At 41.7% G+C, this 24,985-nt stretch overlaps 1 protein-coding gene across 1 annotated transcript in view; it reads right to left on the bottom strand.

The window, feature by feature from the left end:
• LHCGR (luteinizing hormone/choriogonadotropin receptor) overlaps positions 1-24,985 on the bottom strand; it is a gene marked incomplete at both ends in the record, with an annotated part of 52,888 nt that overhangs the window by 20,934 nt on the left and 6,969 nt on the right. Inside the window, 5 exons of the mRNA XM_080814384.1 lie at positions 6,258-6,335; positions 6,424-6,498; positions 8,589-8,663; positions 11,596-11,670; positions 13,855-13,926. Of these exons, the coding sequence (XP_080670510.1) occupies positions 6,258-6,335; positions 6,424-6,498; positions 8,589-8,663; positions 11,596-11,670; positions 13,855-13,926 (375 nt within the window). The remainder of the gene's footprint in view (positions 1-6,257; positions 6,336-6,423; positions 6,499-8,588; positions 8,664-11,595; positions 11,671-13,854; positions 13,927-24,985) is intronic.

Consider the following 24,985-nt stretch of genomic DNA (forward strand, 5'->3'; position numbering starts at 1 on the left):
TATTATTAGTAGTAATAGTAGTAGTAGCTCCATCTCTCTGACCAGAATAGAGGGAAAGGGTTTCCCTTGCTGTGCTCTGGACAGGATTTCCATGAAATGCAGCAGTTCTTTTAATTGAACTGTGGTCCGCTGGGGAAGGGGGCCTTCCTGTTCTTGGTGGAGCAGGTCAGTTCGGTGGCCTGGCCTGCCTCACATGTACTCACTCTCCAGAAACCCTCAAACATCTTTGGTCTGTGTAAGCATCATTGAACATGCTCGTACTGGGACATTTTTCAGGTTTTTGTTCTTGTTTCTTTTTTAATGTTTTTTTGTTTTTTCAAATAGTCTGGGTCCTGCTTGTCTTGACTTTCTAAAGAATGGGCTCACTGTTTCCTTTTCAGCTGCTTCTCTTCAGCTTTTTCTTACCAGTTGTACACAATAGAATGTGTTGCTTTGTTTTGATTAAAACAAGTAGCTTCCTTACTTTGGAGAACTTACAAATGTGAGTGGGAGGCCTCCTGCTGTCATGCCCACTCCACGCTTTCAAATGCCCCTTAAAACATCTGGAGAGTGACTTAAGATAACTTTTTTCCCCCAAAACATCATGGTGTCAGAATTAAATGAGGATGGCTTCCTTTGCCTTGAGGACGCTGTCACAAGCACAGAAACGATTTTCCCCCTCTCCTGTATTACAATAGCTGCACCTTATTTTAAAGCATTGTCTATGTTCTCTATTCAAATATCAGTAATTGTGATTCAAAAACAGAGAACGTCACCTTTTTATTCAAAATAAAGTTCAGGCTTTAGAACTTAATCACAGATGATACTCTCACTCTGAAGGCCACCTTGAAACAAACTCCAAATATTCCTGGGGCTCTAAAAGTATTTCTGGGGTTATATTAACAGTTTTAGATGGTCTGCTGTGGTTCCCTTTTGGATCTTGTAACCACCTAGTTTTTGGACGATTTTAAAGACGAAAGCTTAATTTGTGTCTGCAGATCTGCAAGGTCTCAAAAAATGGCCTCAGGGTTTCTATTTTAGAGAATACGCCCTATGGTGATGTATCTATAAGCAAATATTTGTCAAATGACTATACCGATACCTACCTAAAGAACAGGGATCCTAAATTCATCACTTTCTTCTTCCTGTGGTATTTTGCAGGATATTTTTTAATATCCTGTGTATGAAGTGTATGAAGACCCCTCCTGAGTACATGCCCTGGCCATGGTTGTATGGATAACTTGTGACCAGTCAGTCACTGTCACCAGGCTGATCTCTTTGTGCTGCCATGACTTTAGTTTTGAATGTTCATCAGAATTCCCCTATTTCTGTGGGGCTCACAGTCTCAATGGCACGGGAATCCTCTCTCTGATGTAGGCATACCTTGTGCCTTTCAGCAGCCCTGAGTTGTTATGTTTCTCTCAGCCAAGTTCATGTCATCTTATATGACTTCACCATAGGTAATAACAAAAAGATGACAGGCATCCAAAAGAATGATGACAGCAATGGATTATAATACATTGAATTAAATTTTTGAAAAATCTACTTCTATAGTGATATTTAAAAAAGAGATCGAGAGAGAAGGAGATGATTCTTCTTTGTTTTTTTTTTTAACAGAAGAGTGCTGGTAGTAAGTGTAGAAAAATGATGAAATTTAAAACTTCTGCTTTGTAACTCCCTGCATAAAAACCAAATGGAACCATTGGATGAAATGTTGGCCAATGGGCTAGTTGTACCAACTCACCGTGTCCCACCATGGTTTATTATTAATGACAAAGGGAAAAATATGCCCTTACAATGAAGATGTCTGGCAGTCATACTTCAACCAAATGGCTAAGGAGCATGGCATGCAGTGCCTTCTGGTTTGATGCACTGGAAGGGACACAACACGCCCTTTGCAATGTTCTTGCAGCAATGTTGTCCTGAATCTAATCCTGACAATATAGTCGGATGAATCCAAACAACTGAACTGGGCTTCTTCAAGGAATCGGTGTCATAGAGAACAAAGGAAAGTTGGGGAGATCTTAGTGGGTGGGGTAGGAGGTGAGGTTGGGAGGACTAAGGGACATAATAGTGAAAGTGCAATGCATAAAAATTTTTTTTTAAAGAACATTAAAAAAAAATATTTTATTTATTTATTTGACAGACAGAGATCACAACTAGGCAGAGAGGCAGGCAGAGAGAGGGAAGCATACTCCCCACTGAGCAGAGAGCCCAATGTGGGCTTGATCCCAAAACCCTGGGATCATGACCTGAGCCGAAGGCAGAGGCCTTAACCCACTGAGCCACCCAGGTGCCCCTCAATGCATAAAATTTTGATTGGATTCTGAGTTGAAAAAAATTCTATAAAAGATATTTTCATTGGAATGCAGACTGTAGTTTGGACAATGTCATTAAAGTCATGGTTTTTTTGGGGGGGGTGTAATGGTGTAGTTATGAACAGTGTCTCTGTTTTGGGGAGATACATACTGAAGTATTTGAGGTATGAAGTGTCATAATATCTGTAAACTTCTTTTGGATAGTTTGGCCAAAAGGAAATGTATTGTATATATTTACATATATAGAGATGGGGTGGATGTTGCTAACTGCTAATAGTCAATAAATCTAGGTAAGATGTATAGGGCTGTTACTGGAAAGAAAAATGGAAAGCAACTCCACTTGTCCACTGAAAATTTTAGAATAAAATATATTTAAAAAGAGATAACAAGACATGATGTTTTCAGGATGGTCTAATAACAACTGGCTTGCTGAATATGAGCTTTTAATCATGGTGGTACTGTGTAGTTGACACGATGTGATTGAATTTGCACAAGGAGGTATTAATAATCCCATTGGATACATAGAGACAGAGCCATGTCTGGATGGTGTAACTTGACTGAGGGTCATTAGACACAGGTCCAGGACTAGAACCCAGGTTTTCTGTTTCAACACCCAACAGTCTCTTTGGTGTGGCTCATCACAGGGGCAGCCAGGAATCTTGCTGTCCTTTGCCAGGCATTCTTTCTCTGAGAATTAGTTGCCATGACCTTTACTTTTCTTTGTGGAGTTCAGACATGAATCAAAGTTGTCTCTTTTTTGAGACTGGTATGACAAATCATCTAGAATATTTTAAAGGTGGTATAGCCAAATCCTGCTCACTCAGGGGGTACATTTCCAGGTGGCCTCTTGAGGAGATTTAATGAAAAGCCAAAGTGGCTATAAAGGGACATAAGAGTATAATGCATAGTTTTAGCATTAACCCCACTGAGCTTCTCCAGCATCAAGTGAAGTATTTTGTTTTCATTAAATGAGCTCACAGTTGGTAAAGATTTGGGGTGGGGGGAGGGCAGGAAAGGTTCCACAAATAGCAAAATCTCAAATACTACTAATAATGAAGAGAGAAGGCCTGCTTTCATTATTTTCTAATTAGGGAGTTGAACTTTATAGCTGAGAAAATAAGGCTTTCCTCTTTAAGTGTAATACCCTTTTTCCAACACGGTGCTCCACAGGATCCTTCACTTTCAGAAGGGCCCATTCAGCTGAGAACAAGTGCCAAGCAAATGACTAATCACTCCCCTTCCAGATGAAGGGCTGAGAGTGAGGAGGGGGACGGAAGTACAATGCCCCCTGGGCCCATTAGGAGAGATGAATCTACATTCCTCATTAACTTCAGAGGTGGGGCAATTATGCCCTGCTGGTAGGCACTATTCTTCTTGAAATCATAACTAACATAAGTTAATGGCCCCATAATAAAAATACTGTGCAGCTCTCATGTGCATATGCTAAAATGTGATGTGTGAAAGGAATCTTTGATTATTCCTTGAGTTTGGTGAGGTGGTCCAATCTTGGGAGCTCACAGAACTCTGTAGGTCATCCCAACATTTGTTTTCTTATTGATTGTTCTCCACATCTTCTGTCCTTTCATTCATATCATTTCTACTTCATTCTTATGGGATGAGTACCGTTTGGGTCCTGATTATTTTTAGATTCAGGTCAAAATCAAAGGAAGTCTTGGATATTTGTGATCTTTAAATAAAGGCTACTCTATTTGATGGTTTCTTCTTAATAATTTTGTCAGAGTTACTTCTAAGCTTTTAATCCTTTACCCAGCATTCAAGACTCAGCAATCCAATGTCTCCTACACCCCTGCCATTTTTATTTAAACCTATTTCCTGTTCCTTAAGCTGGGTGTGTACTCACCCATGAGTAAGACACATCCCATTGTCCTCTTTCCCACAGCCATGCTTTTGCTCATGATGTCCCTTCACTTAGACTACTCGCTCCCCTTCTCTCGGTAGGTGGTACCACATAACGGTTAAGACTGTGATTCTGGAGCTGATGGAGTCTAAAATCTTGACCCTGGGCAAATTATTTAACCTTGTAGTGCCTTGGTTTCCTCCTCTAAAAATGGAGCTGATAGTCCCTACCTCATAGGGTTGCTGTGATATGTAAACAAGTTTTTAAAAGTACCTAAAAACAGTGCAGGTATTTACTAAGTGCTGTATAAATATTACTGCTATTATCACATTTGCCCATACCAATGTTACTGAGAGTACAAGGTCTAAGTCAAGTCTCAGCTCTACCATGCAGCCTCCTCTGACTCTCCAGCCCAAGAGGACTTCTCCAAGACTTCTCATTTCTGCATAACATATACTCTAACAGTGAATATCTACTGGTTTGTATTATTCTTTCATTGTTTCAAGTTTGCCCCCATAACTTCTCCATTTCCTCATAATTGAGATTCTGAGCTCCTTAAAGACATGGATCATATGTCTTTTGTGTTCTCACTAGAGCCAGAGGAAGACCCCAGTCCTAAGGTATGTGGTACCTCCCCATGTAGTCTTTGCTCTGTCTCTGACAGGGGATATGATAAATGAGTAGTTCTAGATACAGGCAACGATAAGTTGGAAATACTTTATAAAACAGAGCTGGAAGAGCTTTAGTGTGTGACGGAAGTAGAGGGGCTGAGAAGATTTTCTAGGATCTCCTGTCTCTTTCCTTGTGGTTAAGAGCTGCAAGTAAAGAATTTATCTTGAAAAAGAAATTTTTATTTTGGTTGTTGTTCTGTATTCCCTCGATTGCAATTCTCTGAGCTGGGTCTGCATGGGCAATAGCTTTGTAACGTGACAAGTAAATGTGTGAAATAATACCTACACAAAGTAAAAAGTACTATTCAAATGCAATGTACATTGATACCAACGTTTAAAATCCATGATATAAAAAAAAGTTCTCTCAGATGGTCTCTTCTCTTGCTTTACAACTACCTCCTCATTTGGGGTCATCCAATGCATGCTCTCTCTTTCTTTAAGGGAAAGCTCATTTATTGACTCATTATAACCCTGCCTTGGTTGGAACCAAAGCAAAAGAGTGAGAGGGAGATGGATGTGAGGAAGAGAATTGGGTATGGGTCACTGGATTTTGGATATAAGTGAGACATGGTGCCCTGAACACTCCTTCCGAATGGTGGGGCAAAGGCGGGTGCAGACAGCAGGGACCCCAGAGGGAAGGAAGTCAGGCAGAAGAACAGTGAAGAGAATGGGTTGGGTTATCTTAGTACACTGCCCTGTGAACTTCATGTGCATATGAATCACTTGGGAACTTGCAGATTTCAAGTCAGTAGATCTGAGTCCTGAGAGTCTGCATATCTAACCAGCTCTTAGAAGATGCAGTAGATGCTGGTCTATGGACCACACTTTGAACAGCAAGGCCTTAGGAAAGAGCATAAAAGGGGTAGGATCTGTGAACCTGGTAACCCGATGAGGGGCTGTCAAATAAAAAGATACTATTTTCAGGTATTAGGGGATGTAGGGAATGGGTAAAGATGGTGCTCTTCAGAAACAAAGTAAAAAGTCAGAGAGAGAGAGTAAACGAGTGAATGCAGGCTCTATCGATCAACTGTCCTACCTACTTAGAGAGTATCTTTCCAAACTTTTCATTTGAAACTTGAAATTTCTGTGCTCTTTGAACCAGGGCAGCCATTTCCCTTCTGGCTGTCTCTTCCCAGCTTCAAAGTGTTCCACTGATGCAGTGAACAATTTCCTTAGTTGAAAATTTGGTCACTGTCAATCCGCAGGGCCTGTCTGATTAATTTTAAACAGAATGCTTTGGTTGGTGGTTGTGTGAACACATGACCGAGCCGCAATTCTGCACAACTGCTCTCACCGTTAGCATTTTTGGTCATAAAAAACGTTACCAGTGAATGAAGAACATGGTAAAAGATGAGAAAGAGCTCACCTCAAGCTAGAAGCGAGAATAGCAGGAGCCTGAATGGCAGAACGTGAATCTGGGAGTTTACTCACAGTGTTATGGATTCGTTACTCATCCCTTGAAAAGCATTTCCTGGTATGGTGGTTATGTGTAAGTTATCACAAATTTCCCTGGAGGAATAAAATGAGAAATATTTACTTTCCAAATTTTAGCTGCAAATAGGAAACTGTTACGCATAGCAATCAGCCTGGTACTTACAGAATGAAATTAAATTCAGAGGAGAAGATCTTCGTAACATCTGGAAGCTTTCGGATGCCTGTGTTACAGATGCTCCTGTGATTTGGGGCAGGGTGGGGATGTGGGCAGAGAGTGAGTAAAAGTGTAAAAGTGATTGTTTTTAAGGCATAAAGATAAATGCAGTACAAAGGCACTTTGAAAAGACTATCTTCACATTAAAAAAATATTGAGTTTGGCTTTATTGGTAGCACTTTCAGCTGTTGAAGATTGGCAGAATTTTAAAGCCCCTAACACTATGGGAGAACTTGCTCTAAAGATGCCTGTTTAAAGATCTAGGGGCCGGGACTAAACTCTCAGGTCTTTGTCCTTTATATTTATGATTCCAGCCTGTCTTTTCCTATTGTATCAATTGCATATTTCTGTTGTATTCTATCCCATTCCTTTTTGGTAATTTGCTCTCGATAGTTCTAGAAAGCATCCCTCTACTTTGGAATAGATTTTAACTCAAACCTTTTAGGAGTATTAACCTCCATATGAGAAATCCATATCCATCATTATTAAAAATCTTTTTTTCTTTAGCTGCCTTGTGGTTCAGGAAGTTCTTCCTTATAACTTACTGAAATCACTGTACATGCTTTTGGTTATTGGAGCTACTCAGGGCTCTTCTTCCTCCCACCTATTATTTAAGCTTCAAAGAAGAGAGAAGCTTCAGTGATAGGTTAAACTGAAAGTCATTTTATACACAAGAATGAGACTCCTTTAGTCCAGGCATCTGGATTTCCTCTAGCCGAGTTTTAGATTCACCTATACAGGACTGCAGAAACTGATACAAACTTCCTCTCAATCCGGTGACGATGGAAGGAAGCCAGGTTTGTCCTTTGGCTCTTTCTGAGGCTCCTTCTTACCCATAATCCCAGATGGCGCTGAATCCTTGCCCTCTCTGTGGCTGTTGATGGCATTGTAACTTAGACAGCAATGTGTACTGGGGTTGGGGGACTATCACTTGTTTGTGGGGGCGAAAATGCTATTTCATGGAGACAGTGATTTTTGGATAACAAGGGACTGCAGTGGTCAAATTTGGTTCTGGTGTTATGTTTTTCTTTTTCTTTCTTTTTTTTTTCCTTATGTTTTTCTAAAGTGGCTGACACTGCAAATGCTTATGTGTCCTGCACAGCCTCAGAGGCCTGGAAAAGAAGAATACCTGGGCTAGGAGCTGTTCAGGGTTAGAGCTGCTGAAGGGGCTAGGCTTGGGCCAGCAGCAGCTCCTGTAGGAGGCCCCAGGGCAAGGCTGTACAGGTGACATGAACACCAGACCCAGAGAGATGTCCTCCCGTCCCTCTCCTTTTTTTTTTTTTTTTTTTTTAAGGTGGTGGGAGTTGTGGACTTCCACTCTCTGGAGATTTTATGAAATTTAACTTCTCAGGAAGAAGAGAGGATGTCTGTGTTAGAGGGATTTAATTTTTTCTGCGTGAATTATTGACTGCTTGACCTATGAGAAGATCCATAGTGATCAGTTTATAGATTGTGTTAAGTTTCAGGAATTTTGGTTTTGCTGGCAAGGCAATGAATCTGCTGGGTTACCATGGGTACTCAACTTAGAATTCTAACTATAGACCTAATAAGATTTAATGGGAAATAGAAAACAGTGATTTAGTTTATATGGCACAGTGCCTACCTCAAGGTAGTACTTACAAAGTTTTCACTTAATGCATAAAGGAACAAATGAGATGAAGGCATCAGTAATTCTTTTTTTTTTTTTTTTTTGCATCAGTAATTCTTAACCAGGAATGGGTGTCCAATCAGAATTGCCTCCTCTACTTTCACCTGTGCTCTGTCTGCATCACTACCTCACCTTAGAGATTCCGATTTACTCTTTTTCAAGTGTCATGACCCTGCCTCCCCATTCCCACTGTCAGTTTTGAAAATCATTGCAAAGGGAGTGATATTCTTTTCGTGTGCTTTTTGGAGAGCAAAAATGTTGGGATCCAGTTAGATGGATTCTGAAGGCACCCAGCCTGGTAGCTGACAAGAAATGCTGATTAAATTTTAATCAGAAGGCTGAAGACAGACGTGCAAATAATGCTAAGTATATAGTTAAAAAATTCTTCCCAACATTTTAACTGTTTTTAATTTTCATCAGATACCCAATTTCCCTCCCCAGTTGCTCAAAAAGGAAAGATTCTCACAGGTATTTTAACCGGGGGAGATTTCTAAATGCTCCAGCCTCGATGTACACCAGGTTTTTTGTGTTCTGGATCAGTCTGTAAAGAGAGAAGGAGCAGTTTAAGAAATATGTATTGTTTGGAATGTACAAGACCATAGTTATCAGAAGATGTTGGCTGGAAATGGCATCAATAAAAATCGAGTGACTTCCGTATGCTTGAGAGGAGCTCCTGAGAGCCTGGGGAATGAAAACTGCATGGTGGGAGCCACTTGGCTCTTGCCAGGAAGCTCTGCTCTCAACCTCTTTCTGAGGCAGGTGTAAACATCACAGCTGGGAGTCTGTTCCACCCCCACTTGGTGAGGCAGCACCAACTTCCAGGACTCCTGACCAAGTGGATCCTGCCCCACCATGGAGCCTGCTTGCTGGGGGTGATGGGAGAGTCAACTCCCAGGTCGGATGGGCAGACTGGCTATTCTCCCTTATAGGCAAACTGGTCTTCTTCAGACTGGGCTGGCAGCCCCACTGACCAATGATCCAGACAGGCACTCAGTCTTTGGATCAGACCAGGGGCTTGGGTTTGGGGGAATTTTATGCCCATTGTAATAGGTAATTTGTTGTGTGATGATGCACAGCTTCCTAACTTCCCTGAGCTAGTGTGACCTTCTATAAAATTAGAATAATAATATGCTATCTTCCTCCCTCATAGGTTGGTATGTAGTGAGTAATAGAATAGCTAGAGATAATGTAGGGAGGGCTTTGTAAATTATAAAAGTACAGCCATGATTCCACAGTGGTGTGATGGCCCTCCTCCCTACATCTCCAGTGACTTTGACTCTTTGAGAAGTAGCCACAGTTTCCTGTCTACTCTGGATTCAAGGTCAGTAAATGACTTTGACTCTCTTACCCATGCCACAACCACCTGAAAAAATGATGATTACTCTTGTTCGATAGAGGAAATATAGTGTGTTCGTTGTTTGGAGGGGTTCTGGAGTCAATTTGGTTTTAGTAATTGTATGACCTTGGATGCATCATTTAAAGCTCTGTTTCTTCATAGGATAGTTTTTGAGAAGTAAATGTGTGTTTCTGGTTCAAGGTAAGGCTTTAACCAGTGTTAACAATCATCAGTATAGTTGATGAAGCAAGGATGTTGAATGATTTATCTCTAGTCACGCAGCTAAGAAGTAGCACAACTTGGAAGTGAACTCAGTTTTTCAGACTCCGAGTCTAGTGTTCGTCCCCCCCTTACTATAGTTACCCACCACTGGTGCCTATTTCCACCTTTTGTGTCCTTTCGATTCTTTGGAGGTGAGTGATGTTTTACTGTCATTATTTACTGTAATTACTGTAATTGACTAACAACTTAGTCAAGCCACTGTGGATCATATAAAGTATTATGTAGGTAGAGTGGAAGGAACTTTTAAAGAGCTTTTGGAGTCTGACCTTAAACTATTCGTCCATACATTCCCTCACTCGACAAACATTTATTAAGCACCTACATGTGTCAGGCATTGTTTAGGTACTGGGGGTACAGCTGTGAAGAAACAGAGCTTGTATGGACCTAATATCCTAGTCTCAGGGCCTTCCCTTGGAAAGTCCATAAACTTTCCCTTAGAGCATTTTATTTTTCTTTCTGTTGCATCATGAGCAATTTATTTATCTTAAGCTATTCTGGTGGTTCTCAGTATAAGCTGTGCTTTATTATGACGGGCAGATTTCTAGGTCTAGGATAGTACTGTCATTTATAATGGCGATGACCACTTCTACCCTTCACTTCCCTACCCCCTCCCCATAAATTCTACTTCATAGCCAAGTCCAGACTATAAATCTGCATTTGAATATCCATTATTTTGGATTTGCCCATAATCAGTTGATGAGGTATTCTCACCTCCCTGAGTATACTGTCATCTCCTGGGGAAGATTTGCTTTTTATCTCTTCTGTATTCCAGCAGCACTTGACCCTTGGTTGGACATGTGGCGGGTACTCACATTCTTATCGATCAGTTATTCTCTTTAAATAATTGCTAATTGGACCGTTCGTAGGGAGGTCTTGTGGTGTGGTGGGAAATGCATGAGCTTTGAAGAAAGACAGGCCAGGGTGAAATCTCAGCCCTGCCATTGTGCCACACTGGTAAAGTTACTGACCTCTCTGAGCCTCCATTCCTTCCCTTGAACAACAGGGATAATGATCCCACTTTGCAGGGGGAACTGTGAGGATTAACACAACCTTAAGGTAATAAATGCCAGACATAAGTGTGTAGAAAATGTTTGTTGCTAATATCCTTCCCCTTCTCTTAACTTTCAAAAGTCCTATGCAGGTGACATTTTTTAGAAGTTAAGGTTTGAGCCAAATAAGGCAGCAGTAAGAAGCCTGGTTTGGGAGTCACATGACCCAATTCCTGGCCCCGACTCTAACACTGACTTGCTGTGTGACATCAGGCAAGTCAGTTACCCTCTTTGGGCCACCAGTTCATCACCTGAAAACTGATTTGAGCCATTTGCCCATCTTTTTTGTATATTGGAGGAAAATAATAATTTGGAAAGAACTGTTTTTAAGTATCAATTCTAAAACATCACAATAACAAATAGCACACACATGTCCAACACAGGGTTTTACATGGATTTCTAAGAATCATTTACTAAATAAATGAAGATGCCCAAACAGTGCTCAATGAACTAATTCATGATCTCTAAGCTCCCTTTCAAATTTCCCTGCTATCCCAGGTACTTCATACCCTCCCTTCCATAAGGTAAGAGCTAGTCGGCAGGACTCCACAATGTCAATTTTAATTTCCAGCTTTGTGTTGTGATGTTTCAGAGTTTATACAGCTCCCAGGGAGAAGCAGTTGTCACCATGGCAACCTTCAGGCCACTGCAGTGAGAGAAATTAGTGCCTTCCCAGACCTAGTAATTGCTGTGGTCTTTTCCTCTTGGATTCCTAGCAGTGGATGCTTGGATACAAATACTGAGTGGGCTCTAGCCAGCAAGGGTAATAGTGTACAGCAATAAACTATCTGTTAACTGATGCTTACATTTCAGACAAATTGAAGAGGTTGTCAAAGGCATTAGCTTCTATCTTTTCCAGAGAATCACTTTGAGAGATTTCACTAGGGGAGAGAAAAAAAAAAAAAAAAAGAAAAAGAAAAAGAAAGAAAGAAACGTAAAAGAAATGACCATGCATGCATCATAATAACCTGTGTGTGTGACCCAAGAACTGGGGCTCCAGTGTGTCCTATTAAAAAAGAACAGGGATGCCTCCCATCGTCCTCACGTCATAAAGTGCTACCATCTCCCTCTAGGAGCATTGACGGGCATCTATAACCCAGGTGCAGTTGAAATGCAGGTTTCAGTAGCCCCTCTTTGTGTGACAGGGTTTTTTTCTTGTTTATGTATGACTCAGAGCTCCAGATTATTAGAATTGGACAGGTCTTTTAAGAAAATCTAGTCAGATTCCCTTCTATGACAGCTTTGGAAACGGAAACTCTCCACAGGAGAGGCAAAAAATGCTTATGGGAAGGTTCAGGACAAGAATCAGGATGTCCAAATTCCCAGCTCCGTCACTCTAGTGAGGTTTTAATTTGGGTTGCAATTCATTGTTTCATAACTCTTTTTTCTTTTCCCCAAATCCTGCTCTGAGGCAATTGCAAGGTGGTCAATTTTAGCATGTAGTATCATTTTTGGGTTATAACTGTCTGTTTCTTTGACTTTTTTCCTTTTACCAAATGGAGGATAAGGAGTATGTCCTGTCCACTTCAGAAACTGTGCTGACTTCATATTGCCTGGTGAATAGAGTATGAATGAACGGATGGATGGATTAATGAATGGAATCTTTTTTTAAAAAAAATTTTATGTACTTATTTACTTTAGAGAGTGAGAATGAATGGCAGGCAGGGCGGAGGGAGAGGCAGAGAATCCCAAGCAAACTCCATGCTGAGCATAGAGCCCTATGTGAGGCTCCATTTCACAACCCTGAGATCTCAACCTGAGCCAAAACCAGGAGTTGGGTGCCCAACCAGTGGAGCCAGCCAGGCATCCCTGAATGGATTTTTTAAAAAGACACAAATGTAAAGGAACTAGCCTTGCCATATACCATCCCAGGCATGCAGGGAATGTCAATGTTACCCTAAAATCCCAGCATAAGCTACCATTTGCTGCCAGCTGAGAAAAAAGTCTCAAATTCACAAATTGTACATGAGTGTTTCTAAGGTTAACATTCACTGAAGCCTTCAGACTCAAGAGCTTTAGTCCACAGAAAGGCTGAGCCTAAGGCAGTTAATGTCTTTTATGAACAACACAGTAATGGATTGTTCCTGGACTGATTCATTTTATTTGTACCTAATGGTTTGTTTCTTTAGCTGTGGCTGCTTTTCTCATGAGGAGGTCTAACGCATTAAAAGTTATCAAAACTCAACATTTAAACTTGAGACCAGAAGAGTAAGGGTTAGGTTCAAGGAAACTGACATTCTGTAATTCTTGGGGAATTATTTTTAATATCCTCATTGCTTGCTAATACCCTAAAGAGCAGTCAGAGATTCCCCAAGGAGTTAGGATTGATGATGCAGCATCTTTAGTGATGTAAACTGGCTTCGAAAGCCCCATGGATTGTTAAGATCAGAGATGCTCTCTAGGAACTAAATGGCCTTTGAGGTCCTTTCACGTGGGCTGACATTAAGGAGGATGCTGAAAAACCAGACTCCTGAGAAAGTTCTCTCTCGTGTATGGTGTCTTATGCCCTAGAGGCTGAGACCCAGGGAGAAAGGATTGAAGTTACATCTGACAGAAATGTGAGATCATACTGTATTATCGGGTTGCTTTACACTTTTGGTGAAGGCCTTTTATCAATACAGCTATAAATACTGTGTTTTTGTCATATACTTATTATATTTTAGATATAAAGATTATCTTCTGATGCACAATAAACCTCCAACACATTTTCTTCTGTGTGGGTGTTATCTAAAAATGTGACACAAGGGAATAACTGCTATAGCAGAAGGAGAATTTTTATGATTAGAATCTATTTTCTTCTCTACTTGAGAAGTTTATCATCACTTATCAAAATGCATTCAGTTCATTGAAGCAAGGTTAATTATCTGGAATTTAATGACTCTTGAAAATCATACTTTTCTTCAAAGGTCCCTAGATATTATTTGTATTATAAAGATAACAATACTGGGGTTTCTTTAACACAGTTCCTCTCCTAGAAAAATTATCCCCTTTTAACTATGTTTTCTCTTACAAAAAATTTATTATTCCAATTATGAATGTCTTTTGATATGCAGTATCTTACTTACATTTTTATGACCTCATTAAGTCCTCTGAAAGCTTGAGATGGGATTAGTTTGATAGGGAGATAGTTGAGTGATCTAGAAAAGAAGAAAGGAAAGCCAAGAGTTTAATATTTAAGGCTGGGTACCTTTTAAGTTCATGAATAAAACGTGTGTGTGTGTGTGCGTGTGTGTGCGTGTGTGTGTGTGTGTGTGTAGGTGTGCATGTGTGTGTAACTACATGTAACTCCAGAGTTCCAACAACTGGATTCAGATGTAGAATTCCAACTTATATCGATAAAGAGATGTGCCAAGACTCACTTTTGGTCTTTATCAAAGAGTATGTTATTTTGTAAGTAAGATCCCAAACTTTGGGCTCAGACACACTTGGGTTCAAACCTCCACTCCCCCATTACCTGGCCAGTTGATCCCGAGGATGTTATGTAAGCCCTCTATTTTGGTTTCTTCATCTATTAAATTGGAATAATAATTCCTCCTTCACAGGGTGGTTATGATGATTAATCAAGATAAGCCATGTAAAGAACAGGGCTTGGGCACCAAATAAAGAGCTGATAAATCGTTTCAGGGTGGCCCCTTAGGCCTGGTTGGGAAGATGGAAAATAAACTGTCTTGAGAAAAGTAGAGAAGTGACTGGTGAAAATACAATTGGAAACCAGGCAGGCAGGAGAAGGGAAGATTCTAGGAACTAGGAACGTGTTCCTGTTTTGATCTATACCATCTTCCCCAGACAGCCCCTTTTAGCATCCTCCCCTCCAGACCATGGGACTTCTATGATAGCTCAATCACATAGGCATCTCATGCCATTTTGGGGGAACATCTCTAGGGTATTCCGTTCAGTCACTAACATGTATTCAGAGGAACAATCCGAGTGTTCTTGAATTGAGACAAAAGTTACGCATTACATAAAAGTTGAGAAAAGAGCAATTCCTCAGCGATAGCAAAAGCAGGACAGGATGATGTATGCCTGCTGGGGTTAAGACATCTCAGACGAAAGCATCTGCAAAGAGGGGTGAATGTTCAGCCAGCATCAAGCATCTACAGTGGTTCAGGGTTTTGGACCAAGCACTGGCAGAGGTGGGGGGAGTGAACAAGGATATTTCAGGTGGGAAGTGAGTATCAGGAATAAGAAAGTAGAGGTGGGAGATGCTGTCAAACGGACTGTCGTGGTTGCCGGAAAGAACACCTTCTGCATCAGGAGTGTATTTGAATCAGGGAGATGTCTTACGGTCTCAGAAGGGACTTGCTACTGGTATAAGGTGCTATGTGAGTTGTGCACGCCTGCCTATAACCTTATTTTATCCACTCAACAATGCTGTAAGGTGGGTATTTCCCTTTGATAGCAGAGGAAGTAGATCCCAAAGAGATTCAGTAGCCTGAACAAAGTAACGTGACCAAGCAGACTGAGCCCAGATGTTCTTTCTATGGTGTGATATTGGGCCAAAGTATGTGACTCTTAACCCAGTCTCTTTCTCTCCCCACCCCAAACTTAACTGAGGAATAACGACAAATATAATTGTATATACTTAAAGTGTACAGTGTGGTGACTTGATATACACATACATTGTGGAATCATTACCAAGATTAAGAAAATTAACACGTCTGTCACCTCACATAGTTAACTCTTTCTGGGAGGGGGTGAGAACATTTAAAATCTACTTTCATTAGATCCTCAGAACGTAGTCTTATAACTCAAAGTTTGTGCCCTTTGATTTATAGCTCCTCATTTTCCCCCTCCGTGCAGCCCCTGGCAACCGTGATTCTCTTCTGTTTGTAGGAAACTGGCTGTTGTTTTTAGATTCCACATATAAGTGATAGCATACAGTATTTGTCTTTCTCTGTCTGGCTTAGTTCACTTGGCATAAAGCCTTCCACATGTGTCTATGCTATCACAAATGGCTTCCTTTTTATGGCTGAAAAACATCCCTCTGTGTGTGTGTGTGTGTGTGTGTGTGTGTGTGTGTGTGTGTATTTACCATATTTTAAAAATGTATTCATTAATTTTATGAATAATAATTCATTAATTCATGAAGGACCCTTTGGTTGTTTCTATATCTTGGCTGTTACTACTAGAATGAACATGGGATGCAGATATCTCTTAAGAGATGGTGATTTCATTTCCTTCAGGTCTATACAGGTAACCCACTCTCTGTCAGGGAGCAAGGTGGAGGGATAGGCATTGTAATCTTGTTTCCCTTGAGAAGAGAAATGCTGCACTCTCTCAATTTCTCCTACAGAGCATCTTACCCATAGTTCCTCTCTAGGGACTAATGCAGAGAAATTTCATTTCAGAGATGCTTTTACTCAACAGTTTCTTAGAGACGGTACAACCTAGAGGAAGTAATCCAAACTTGATCCTCTGACTTTATTCCTGAAGACAGTCCCACCAAACACATTGTTCAATACCCAAACTTATTTAACAGGGCGTCCAAGAAGAACAGGGACAGCGGGGGGAGAAATCTTCTCACGGTGGCATGTTTGCTTCCTATATTTCTTCTGGAATCATGTCCGCTTGGCTTACTGATTAAAAACACAGTTTTATTGCTTTCTGCACTGCCAAGTCAATAAATTTCCAGAAGAGAAAGCTGTATTCTACTGTACCCCATGCCACATCAATAAAACTGACAGCCAAATTCTGATTCCAGAATCTTTATTGCTGGGAATAATGCAGTACAGAACATATTTTGGAGAGTGTTTACATAAAAGCTTAAAACAAACCCTTCAGAGCTGTTTATTCATGCAAATGGAACCCAGAAGCTGGAGCCTCTCAGCAAGCAGCCTCCTCCTCAGAAAGGAGCACAGTGTGGCTCCCAGGAGAGCACTTTGGCTCAGCTTTGACCAGGGAGGTTGCCAGAGCTTTTGATTGATGGAGGGTTGAGGGATGAGGAGCAAAGGTTGGACAGAAGTGAGAGAAGCTGTAGATCATGCACTGGCTGTCCCCAGTGACTACAGGACAGCCCTAGTGCACGATGAAATTTTGTAGTTGATGTTGATGCTGCAGATCAGGAAAGGCAGCCATAATGAGAATAAAAATAAAGTTCCTACCATAAAGGAGGCACTGAGCAACCAGCAGGTAACTTTGTGGATGTGGTTGGGGCGAGGATGAGGCCTGGGAGCCAGAGAACGGGGAGACAGGTGGGTGAGGCAGGTGTACTGAGCTTTTGCCACTAGATGTGTTCTCATGAAGTGAGGGGTAGAATGTGGTTCTATGACTTCAAAGCTGTTTTTCTCACTGACTTACATTTTTAATTTAAAGATGTCATGTCTTCCTTCCTGATTCTTCTTCAGTTGGCAGCAGTTTCTGAGCAGACGTGCCAGTAACCATTTGAATGTACTGCCTTTGAAGGTGCTCCTTCTCTGATGGGTGCTTTTGTGAGGCCAGAAACTTTTAGCAATGTGAACAACTGTCTCCATAATAGCCCTGTGATTCTCCTCCGGTATACATCCCAGAGAAATTCTGACAGTGATACTTAAGGGAACCTGTGTAAGGATGTCCTTCACGGCACTATGGCAGCAGGGGGTAGGATGCAAACTGAGCGTCCATTACTGAGTGGAACAATGGTAGTGTGGGCAGCACGTACCTAACTCATAGGTCAGCAGCTAGAAGCAAGAGTCTAAAGGCACACAGAACAGCCTGTGTGGATCTTAGAATCATGGTACTGAGAGCAACAAGTAAGAAATTCATGACATAAAAACCTACTTGCCGAATTAAAATGTACACACATACAAAACATTAGCTATTTTAAGAGAAAACAGCTCAGCAGATATTAGGATCGTTGCCTATGGCAAGTTGAAAGGAAGTGAGAGAGAGGATGAAAAGAATAACTGAAAGCAGAGCAACTTTGAATGGACCAGCGATGACATTGCTTGCATGAAGAAGTGTGATGGACTTAACCCTCTGTATCTGAGAGACAAAAAAAGAAAAAGAATGAAAGTTCCGTTTTGATGTATTGAGTGTATTGCTTTCCTTCCCTCCCCCCTTCCTTTTTTTCTTCTTTTCTGGTTTTGAAATTAGGCCTATATGTAGTCCAAGAGTTTTGTGAACTTCAGGAACTTCTATGGAAAAGCCTAGTCAATATCATTTGCTGTAGAGCAGCAGCCAAGGAGAACTGGGGACAAAAGATCAAGGGCAAGGACAGTTCAGCAGCTCCACTGTCCAGGGTCAAGAAAGGAAATGAAAGCTATGCGTAAAGCAAAGACAAATAAAAGAGGGGCAGAGCCTTTTCTGTCTCAGACAAGGAATGTGACAGTCCTAAACTAGGCAGCTCAGATGGTAGTAAAGAGCCAGGCTACTGGGCAAACATAAGGTCGAACTTGTAGGGTGAAGAGTTCTGTCTGCCTCCTAAATAGTCCATGAGATGGTCAGGAAGTCCATGGTGGGGGGCGCCCCAGCTACTTATTTTTATTGCATTTCACAGCCTTTTCCCATTCCTTTCCTTTCCTTTCCTTTCCTTTCCTTTCCTTTCCTTTCCTTTCCTTTCCTTTCCTTTCCTTTCCTTCTTCCTATATGACACTTTGATTTTTAAATGAATGGATGGTACAACATGGGTGACACTTGAATTAGAGCCAAATCCCACTTTGCCCAAGTGCCTGTGCTACAGATGTTGAAACAAATACTTAGATAGGACGACAGAGTCTGCCTTAATTTCATCAAATTCCATTTATTCATAAATCCTGTCTGGAAGTCCCCAGCCTTTCCAGTTATGGGCTAAAGTTGATGTAGATTGAAACTAAGCACTCACTCTAGTTCTGGCATCCTGTGATTGGTCATGACTCTGGTGGAGTCCTATGTCTTGCTGCATTGTTTACACTAAACTTAAAAATATTTGGAAGGCAGGAGTACACCTGCAATGTCTTGAATTATACTTGCTTCCCCTGACACCATGTTGGTGCTTGTTTTTGCCTTGAATCCTTATCCTGTAGCCTGCCTGGTCTCCCCAGAGTCCACCTAGGAGTGGAGCCCCTCTCACCCTTCTCCTCATTCACCATATCCTGATCCCTATGTCTCTGCTTCTTAAAAAAACACTACTGACCTGGAACAGTTCCTACCTGCTATCTGGTTAGGTTCATCCTTGTAGCTCTCATTGCTGGGTTCTGACTTTCAATCTGGGCCCCTGGCATAGACAGAGACTCTTTGTGGGGCAACCCGGTACAGTTGGGTTAGTTCCTAGAGAGGATGCTGTGGTTGGCTGCCAAAATCACCCTTCAGGACTGAGGCACTCATTCCCCCAGAGGCTGGGAAGGGGGACAGAGGAAGCTCCTAAAGAGTTGTTCCCCTGGAATTACCCTCAGCCTAAGATTTCCGCCTCATCCAAGACCACCTCTTCTCTCCTGGGCAGCATGCATCCGATGACTGGTCAATGCAGGGTGAGGGCCTGATCCCTTTGCCTCAAGGTCGGACTAGTCAGAAGAGCCATCCCACCTTCAGAGCTCCTTCCCATGCACTCTTTGACCTGGACACCTTCCCAGCCAACTCCAATTGCCAAGCCACCAGTGCATTTTGTGTCACAACTCAGCACCAGGGGACAGATAAGCAAATAGCATTTACACAAACTCGATCATCCTGAAAAGGATGCCATATTATCAGGTCCTCCTTAATTGCTCCTAATGTCTCCTGAATACTCATGAGGTAGGGCTTGAACCCTTCTTACTTTTTTCTTCAAGGTTTAATAACACAGATGACCTTGGAAGGAACCAGTTTGTCCAGCTCACTGGCTTGTTAAGGAACCCTCAAAATAATGTTAGCTGATGAATTTCAGAGTCAGGAGGACTGTGTCCCCCCTCAGTGAAATCCGGGATTTACTTATAAAACCCTTTCAGTTGGGATTCATTTGCATTATCAAAGGGCTCTTTGTCCTACAAAAGAATTCCAAGGACACTTCCTTTAAATAGCAAACTCCCTAGGCGAATGGAAAATACAGTTCCAATGGATGCGTTCTCTCCTTTTAAAGACAGATTTCACATGAAGTCAATGACAACTGTAGGTTCCCCTCCTCCCCTTGGTCTTTAAAAGCTTGGATTGCATCAGGGTTTCCAAGGTAGGACCACCTTCTGAAGCCTGGGAGCTAAGCAGGGCCAGAGGAAGGCGAGAGCCTGGGAAAAAGTCTTGCACCAAACCGAGTCCCCAAAGACTGAGTGGAGTCCTAGGTATCCTGTCAGAGCCTTTACCTGTCCTTCTGCCCAGCATAGCAGAAATGAAATATTTTTATTCACTTCCTTCTAATTATTTAGAAAAGCCATCTATATTATCGATTTACGAAAGCTACAAACATCCATCCATCTTTCGCAGACAATTAGTTTATTGCTAGAGCTATAGACCCTGAATTTTAAAATGCTACCAAATCAGAAGGAGGAAAAAAGAAATCGGAGATGCTCAAAGCTTTTTCCCTAATGAACTCATAGTAATAGGAGGTGGAAGCATTACCTTATTTAAAAGAATGTTAATGTTTTTGTATTTATTACATAAGACCTTGATCTAAATTCAACAGAGACTTAAGAATGTCTGTGTTCTTTTCAAAGCTGCTCGGTAATTATAATAAACTTGCTTTCATCTTGGAATGAAATAAAAGTGGCTTCCCCCTTTCTAAATGATTTTAAATCATTGAGTTTTCAAATGTATCGATCCACTTGGTAACTTCATTACTGGGTATGTCTTCATTTATTGGCCTCTTGTCTTCAACATTTACCTACAGGGAGCTGAGATGTCAATATTACCTGAAATATGAAGTCAGTATAGATGGACAAGCAATTTGTTCAGTTTTACATCTGGAAATTTGGAATGTTCCTTAAAAATACATCGAGGTGGTTTTCACTGACCACTCCTTTAAACACTTACTGTATTAGGCTCAAGGAATCAGAAGAAAGGACTGCTGGCCAGTGATTTGGTCCAACCCCTCACTTTATAGACAAAGAATCTTCAGCTAGGAAAAGCAAAATGATTTCCCTGAAACCATGTGGCAATTCTGTGGCAGATCTGGACTAGAACATAGGTCACTTTGTTCCTGGTCCAGTGCTGTGTCCTTCACTAATCAAAGCACACCAGTGCTGTTCCTCTAGGGGTTTTGTTGATAGACTCTGCTAAACAATCCTCTGCTTCTCCGGTGAAAACACAGCCTTCTGACAGAACCATCAGCTTCTGGAGGGCATGTGCTCACAGTCTTCAACTTCAAAGATGCTGCTTAAATTCCTCTTCCTCTATGAGACTACCAGAGTGGGTTGTCTTTCTTTCTCCCACCCTCCTCAGCAAGAATGATATCTCAGTTTTTTTTTCCCCTCTCTGTACTATTATTTGAGAATTTACCAGGTACCCCATATGAATGTTTCCTCTGTTCCACCACTGAACACCCATTCTCTGCGGGACCCTGCCTTCACAAGGGTTTCTTGCTTCCAGCTCCTGTATTCCTTTCCCACTGCCAAATTTCTTGGGCATTCCTTTCTCCACTCTGACTAGTCCCTGACCTGGTTTCCCCTAACAGGTCTAGATTAATTTTCCTGGTAACTCCCACCATGTTACTATCATACTCAGTTATCTTCTCTTGGCCTGCCTACTATCTACACATGTCTCAGCCCTGTATTCAGGCCCTTCAAATAAAGGTTTAAACTTCATTTGCTGGTCCTGTCACCCACTGTTTCTTTCACATAACCCACACACTCAACTTGCGCTGTCCAGTCAGGCAGCCACCAGCCACACGTGTCCATTGAGCCCTTGAAACACAGCAGATCTGAATTGAGATGCACTGAAAGTGTACCACATACACTAGCTGTTGAAGACTCGGCAAGAAAAAGATTATAAAGTATCTCATGAATAGCTTTTGTACTGATTACATGTTAAAATGATAATATTTTATACACGGAGATTAAATGAACTATTTCACTGAAATTGATTTCACTTTTTAAAAGCTCTTTAAACTTGGCTATTAGAAAATGAAGATCACACCTGTGACTGACGTTACATTTTTGCTGGACACTGCCACCGTGGACAAATCACCCTATTGTGGTTCCTGAACTTGCCTCTCCCTTTTCTGCCTTCATTCACACTGTCTCCACCATCTGGCACATCCACCCTTCTCTGCTGGTCAGCTTCTACCCTTGGTTAAAGGTCTCTGTCAGAGGCTCTGTACTTTCCAGAATATGCCGTCATTACCAATGGCATGTGCTTTCTCTCTGGAAGCAGCCTTGTGGGGCAGTGAAGACTATGGACTCTGGAGCCAGACCTCTTGCATTCAAATCACAGCTTCACTCATAAGATAATGATGATACTAACTACCCCAGCGATTTTTGAGATTAAATAAGGGACCGTTTATATAGTACTAATATAGCATCTAGCACAAGATAAGAGCACAGTGAGTACTTCTAATCCACAGCTGCTTACTGCAAAGGATTCAAGCTAATGCAGTGACTTCTAGTGACAACTCTAACTTCCTTGTCAAGGGTAGGGGATTAGTGGGGGTAAGGGGCTGGTGGGTTCAGTACATTGGAACGGACTCTTCTATTTGTCATGGGTCACCCTTTAATCTATAAAACATCTGTGACTTTTCCCTGACTCAACTCTCAGCTGATTATAGATAGGAAACTGAGAGGGAGGGTAAATATTCCCACTTGGTATCTTTCTTTCGGGATCAGGTATCTATTACAGGTGTCACCTGACAGCCCTTTTAAAAAATGATAAAGAACAATTTTCCATTAAATGTTACAACCCTAGAGAACCACTCTGCAGAGCTCTGATTTGCTCACTGATTTTAAAAAGTTCAGTCAGTTGGAACCCTCCCATGGCAAAGTGTAATTTGGGTGACTCCTCCAAGACAGACTTTCTGGAGCACCCAAGAAGCTGTGAGGAGCTTATGAATTATAGTGTGAACCAAAATTTTCAAGAAGATTCCCTGGATAATAGATTTTCCAAGTCATTTGTGCAACAACTAAATTAAAGATATAAAGCCTCCGAGGAGAATGGTAAACACATCTAAGCCCTTACCTCAAAACCCATTTAAAGTTTTCTACAGACACAAAGCCAAATAACCCAATCTTTACCCCTTAAACTGAATTCTTCTAGCAATAATATAACATGACAAGAATAACTCTGGTAAATAAAATTACATGTTGAATTCTCCCCAGGGAATGTCTGCATCATCTGTAATCATTTCTCAAAAGTATTTTTTAGAAGCCGAGAATATTATGTTGTCAGGACAGTGACACTGAAGGTATGCTTCAGGAAACTCTTTCGTTACAGGCTCCTGTTACAGACACTTACAAACTTTTCTTTTTTCTTTTTTTTTTTTTAATAAGCCTGTAAAAGCTGGTTGCAACTGATATACCACATACTTTTAATTAATTTGAGGATAGATTTAAAGTGCCTGAAATAAGGCTCAGGCAGTTAAGCATCTGCCTTCGGGTCAGGTCATGATCCCAGGGTCCTGGGATGGAGTCCTGCGTCCAACTCCCTGCTCAGCAGGGAGTCTGCTTCTCCCTCTGCCCTCACCCTGCTCATGCTCTCTCTCTCTCTCTCTCTCTCTCTCCTTCTCAAATAAATAAATAAAATCTCAAAAAAAAATAATAATGAAGCTCCTGAAATTACTGGCATGAGTGCCTTCACTCTTCACCAGCTCCTCAGCTCTGGTGGATCCCAATTTGTGTCGTTATCTTGCTCAAAAATGCCCCTTCTGTAGAAGCACCTCATTGCTGGTTGCGTCTGGGTGGAGCATCTCGTTGACTGTTGCTCCTTTGCTCTTGCCCAGGCAGATTCTCTCTCTTGGGAATTTCAAACTTGTGCTGAGGACCGTGGAGCTGACTCATTATAAAGAATTGTAGTAAAGATTGTAAAAAATTGTAGTAAAATTATAAAGAATTGTAAAGAATTGACTCATTGTAAAGAATCTAGAGGAATGGGAACTGACCTCTTGCTGCTAAAACGCCAAATGCTCTTGGGATCCTGCATATCCTTCTGCCTTCCTCCTTATTCTTCTGTCCGGTTAACCTCTGATGATTCAGTTGGTCAGAGCTGATTTCCGGTGCTTACAAATAAGAAAAGCCTTAACCAGAGCTCTGCTTCCGTTTCCTGGGGGAAGTAAGCCTCCATTCCATTGAGGACCCATAGCAGGGGGGGGGTGTGCTTGTGGTCAGTGAGAGAGCAGAGGGCTCTGAATAGTGATTTGCCGGTGGCTTCTCTAAGCCCGTGTCAGAGAGCAGGACCAAGCTTCTGGGATAGCCGCGCTAGTCTGGCTGTCCCCATGGAGAAAGAGACTCTGAGATCTACAGCTCGAGCCATGCCTCCACTGAAGTTTCTTCCTTACTCAGACTAGAAGCAATGACCCCCTATTCTGAACTCCTACCAGACGTGGTTTATAAGCTTCCTCACCTCCTGCACTTCTCTGCAATCATCTGAAAACTAGACCTCTCTCTCCTGTGGCTGAAGACTGGAAGCTCTTGGAGGGCAGGGGCAGTGTCTATGGATTCTGCATGTTGTCTTATACACCTCAGTATGTAATTCCCAGACGGTCAACAGGTCTTCTGTGTGTCAGCCGGAGCCTTGGGATGGGGAATGGAGAAAAGAAAGGACGCAGAATAGGTCAGATGCTCTAGCCGGATACACAGGACTTATCCGGTTTTACAGTAGAAAACAGCCTCTAATCAGGTGTTAGGAGGCATGTTTCAAAGGCAGCTCAGCCTGGGCTGAGAAGACTCCATATCAGACTCCAGGCAATAATGAGCTCTGCTATTTTGAGATTCTAACTTATTCACCTTCCAGGTTGAGAAGACCTCGGGGGTCATTTTCTCTAATTAACACCTCCCAGTGACAAAACTATTCCACCAGGCTTGCCCCTTGGAGGAAAAGTATTTTCTGTTCAACCTCATTCACCAGCTGTGGGTTTGTAGTCTTCTCTGTACCATCAAATCGTTACAATCACACATTGTAGTTAGGTGGAACCTTTATTTCCCGGTAATTTTGGCTCTGCCAGCTCATTTTTCTTCACCACAGTCAGCCCCGCTCAGGGGCAGGAACCATCCCACCCCTTTTATAGACAGCACAGAGGTTTTATCGCTAGCCTGAACCCACGGTGCAAATTAAGGGAAGGAGACCTCATGCTAGAACTCCGGTCTGCCTGGTCTTTATCCTGTTGATCAGTTCAGATAATCGGAAGGCTGC

Source organism: Martes martes (genome assembly GCF_963455335.1).
Source record: "Martes martes genome assembly, chromosome: 9".
Lineage (NCBI taxonomy): Eukaryota > Metazoa > Chordata > Mammalia > Carnivora > Mustelidae > Martes > Martes martes.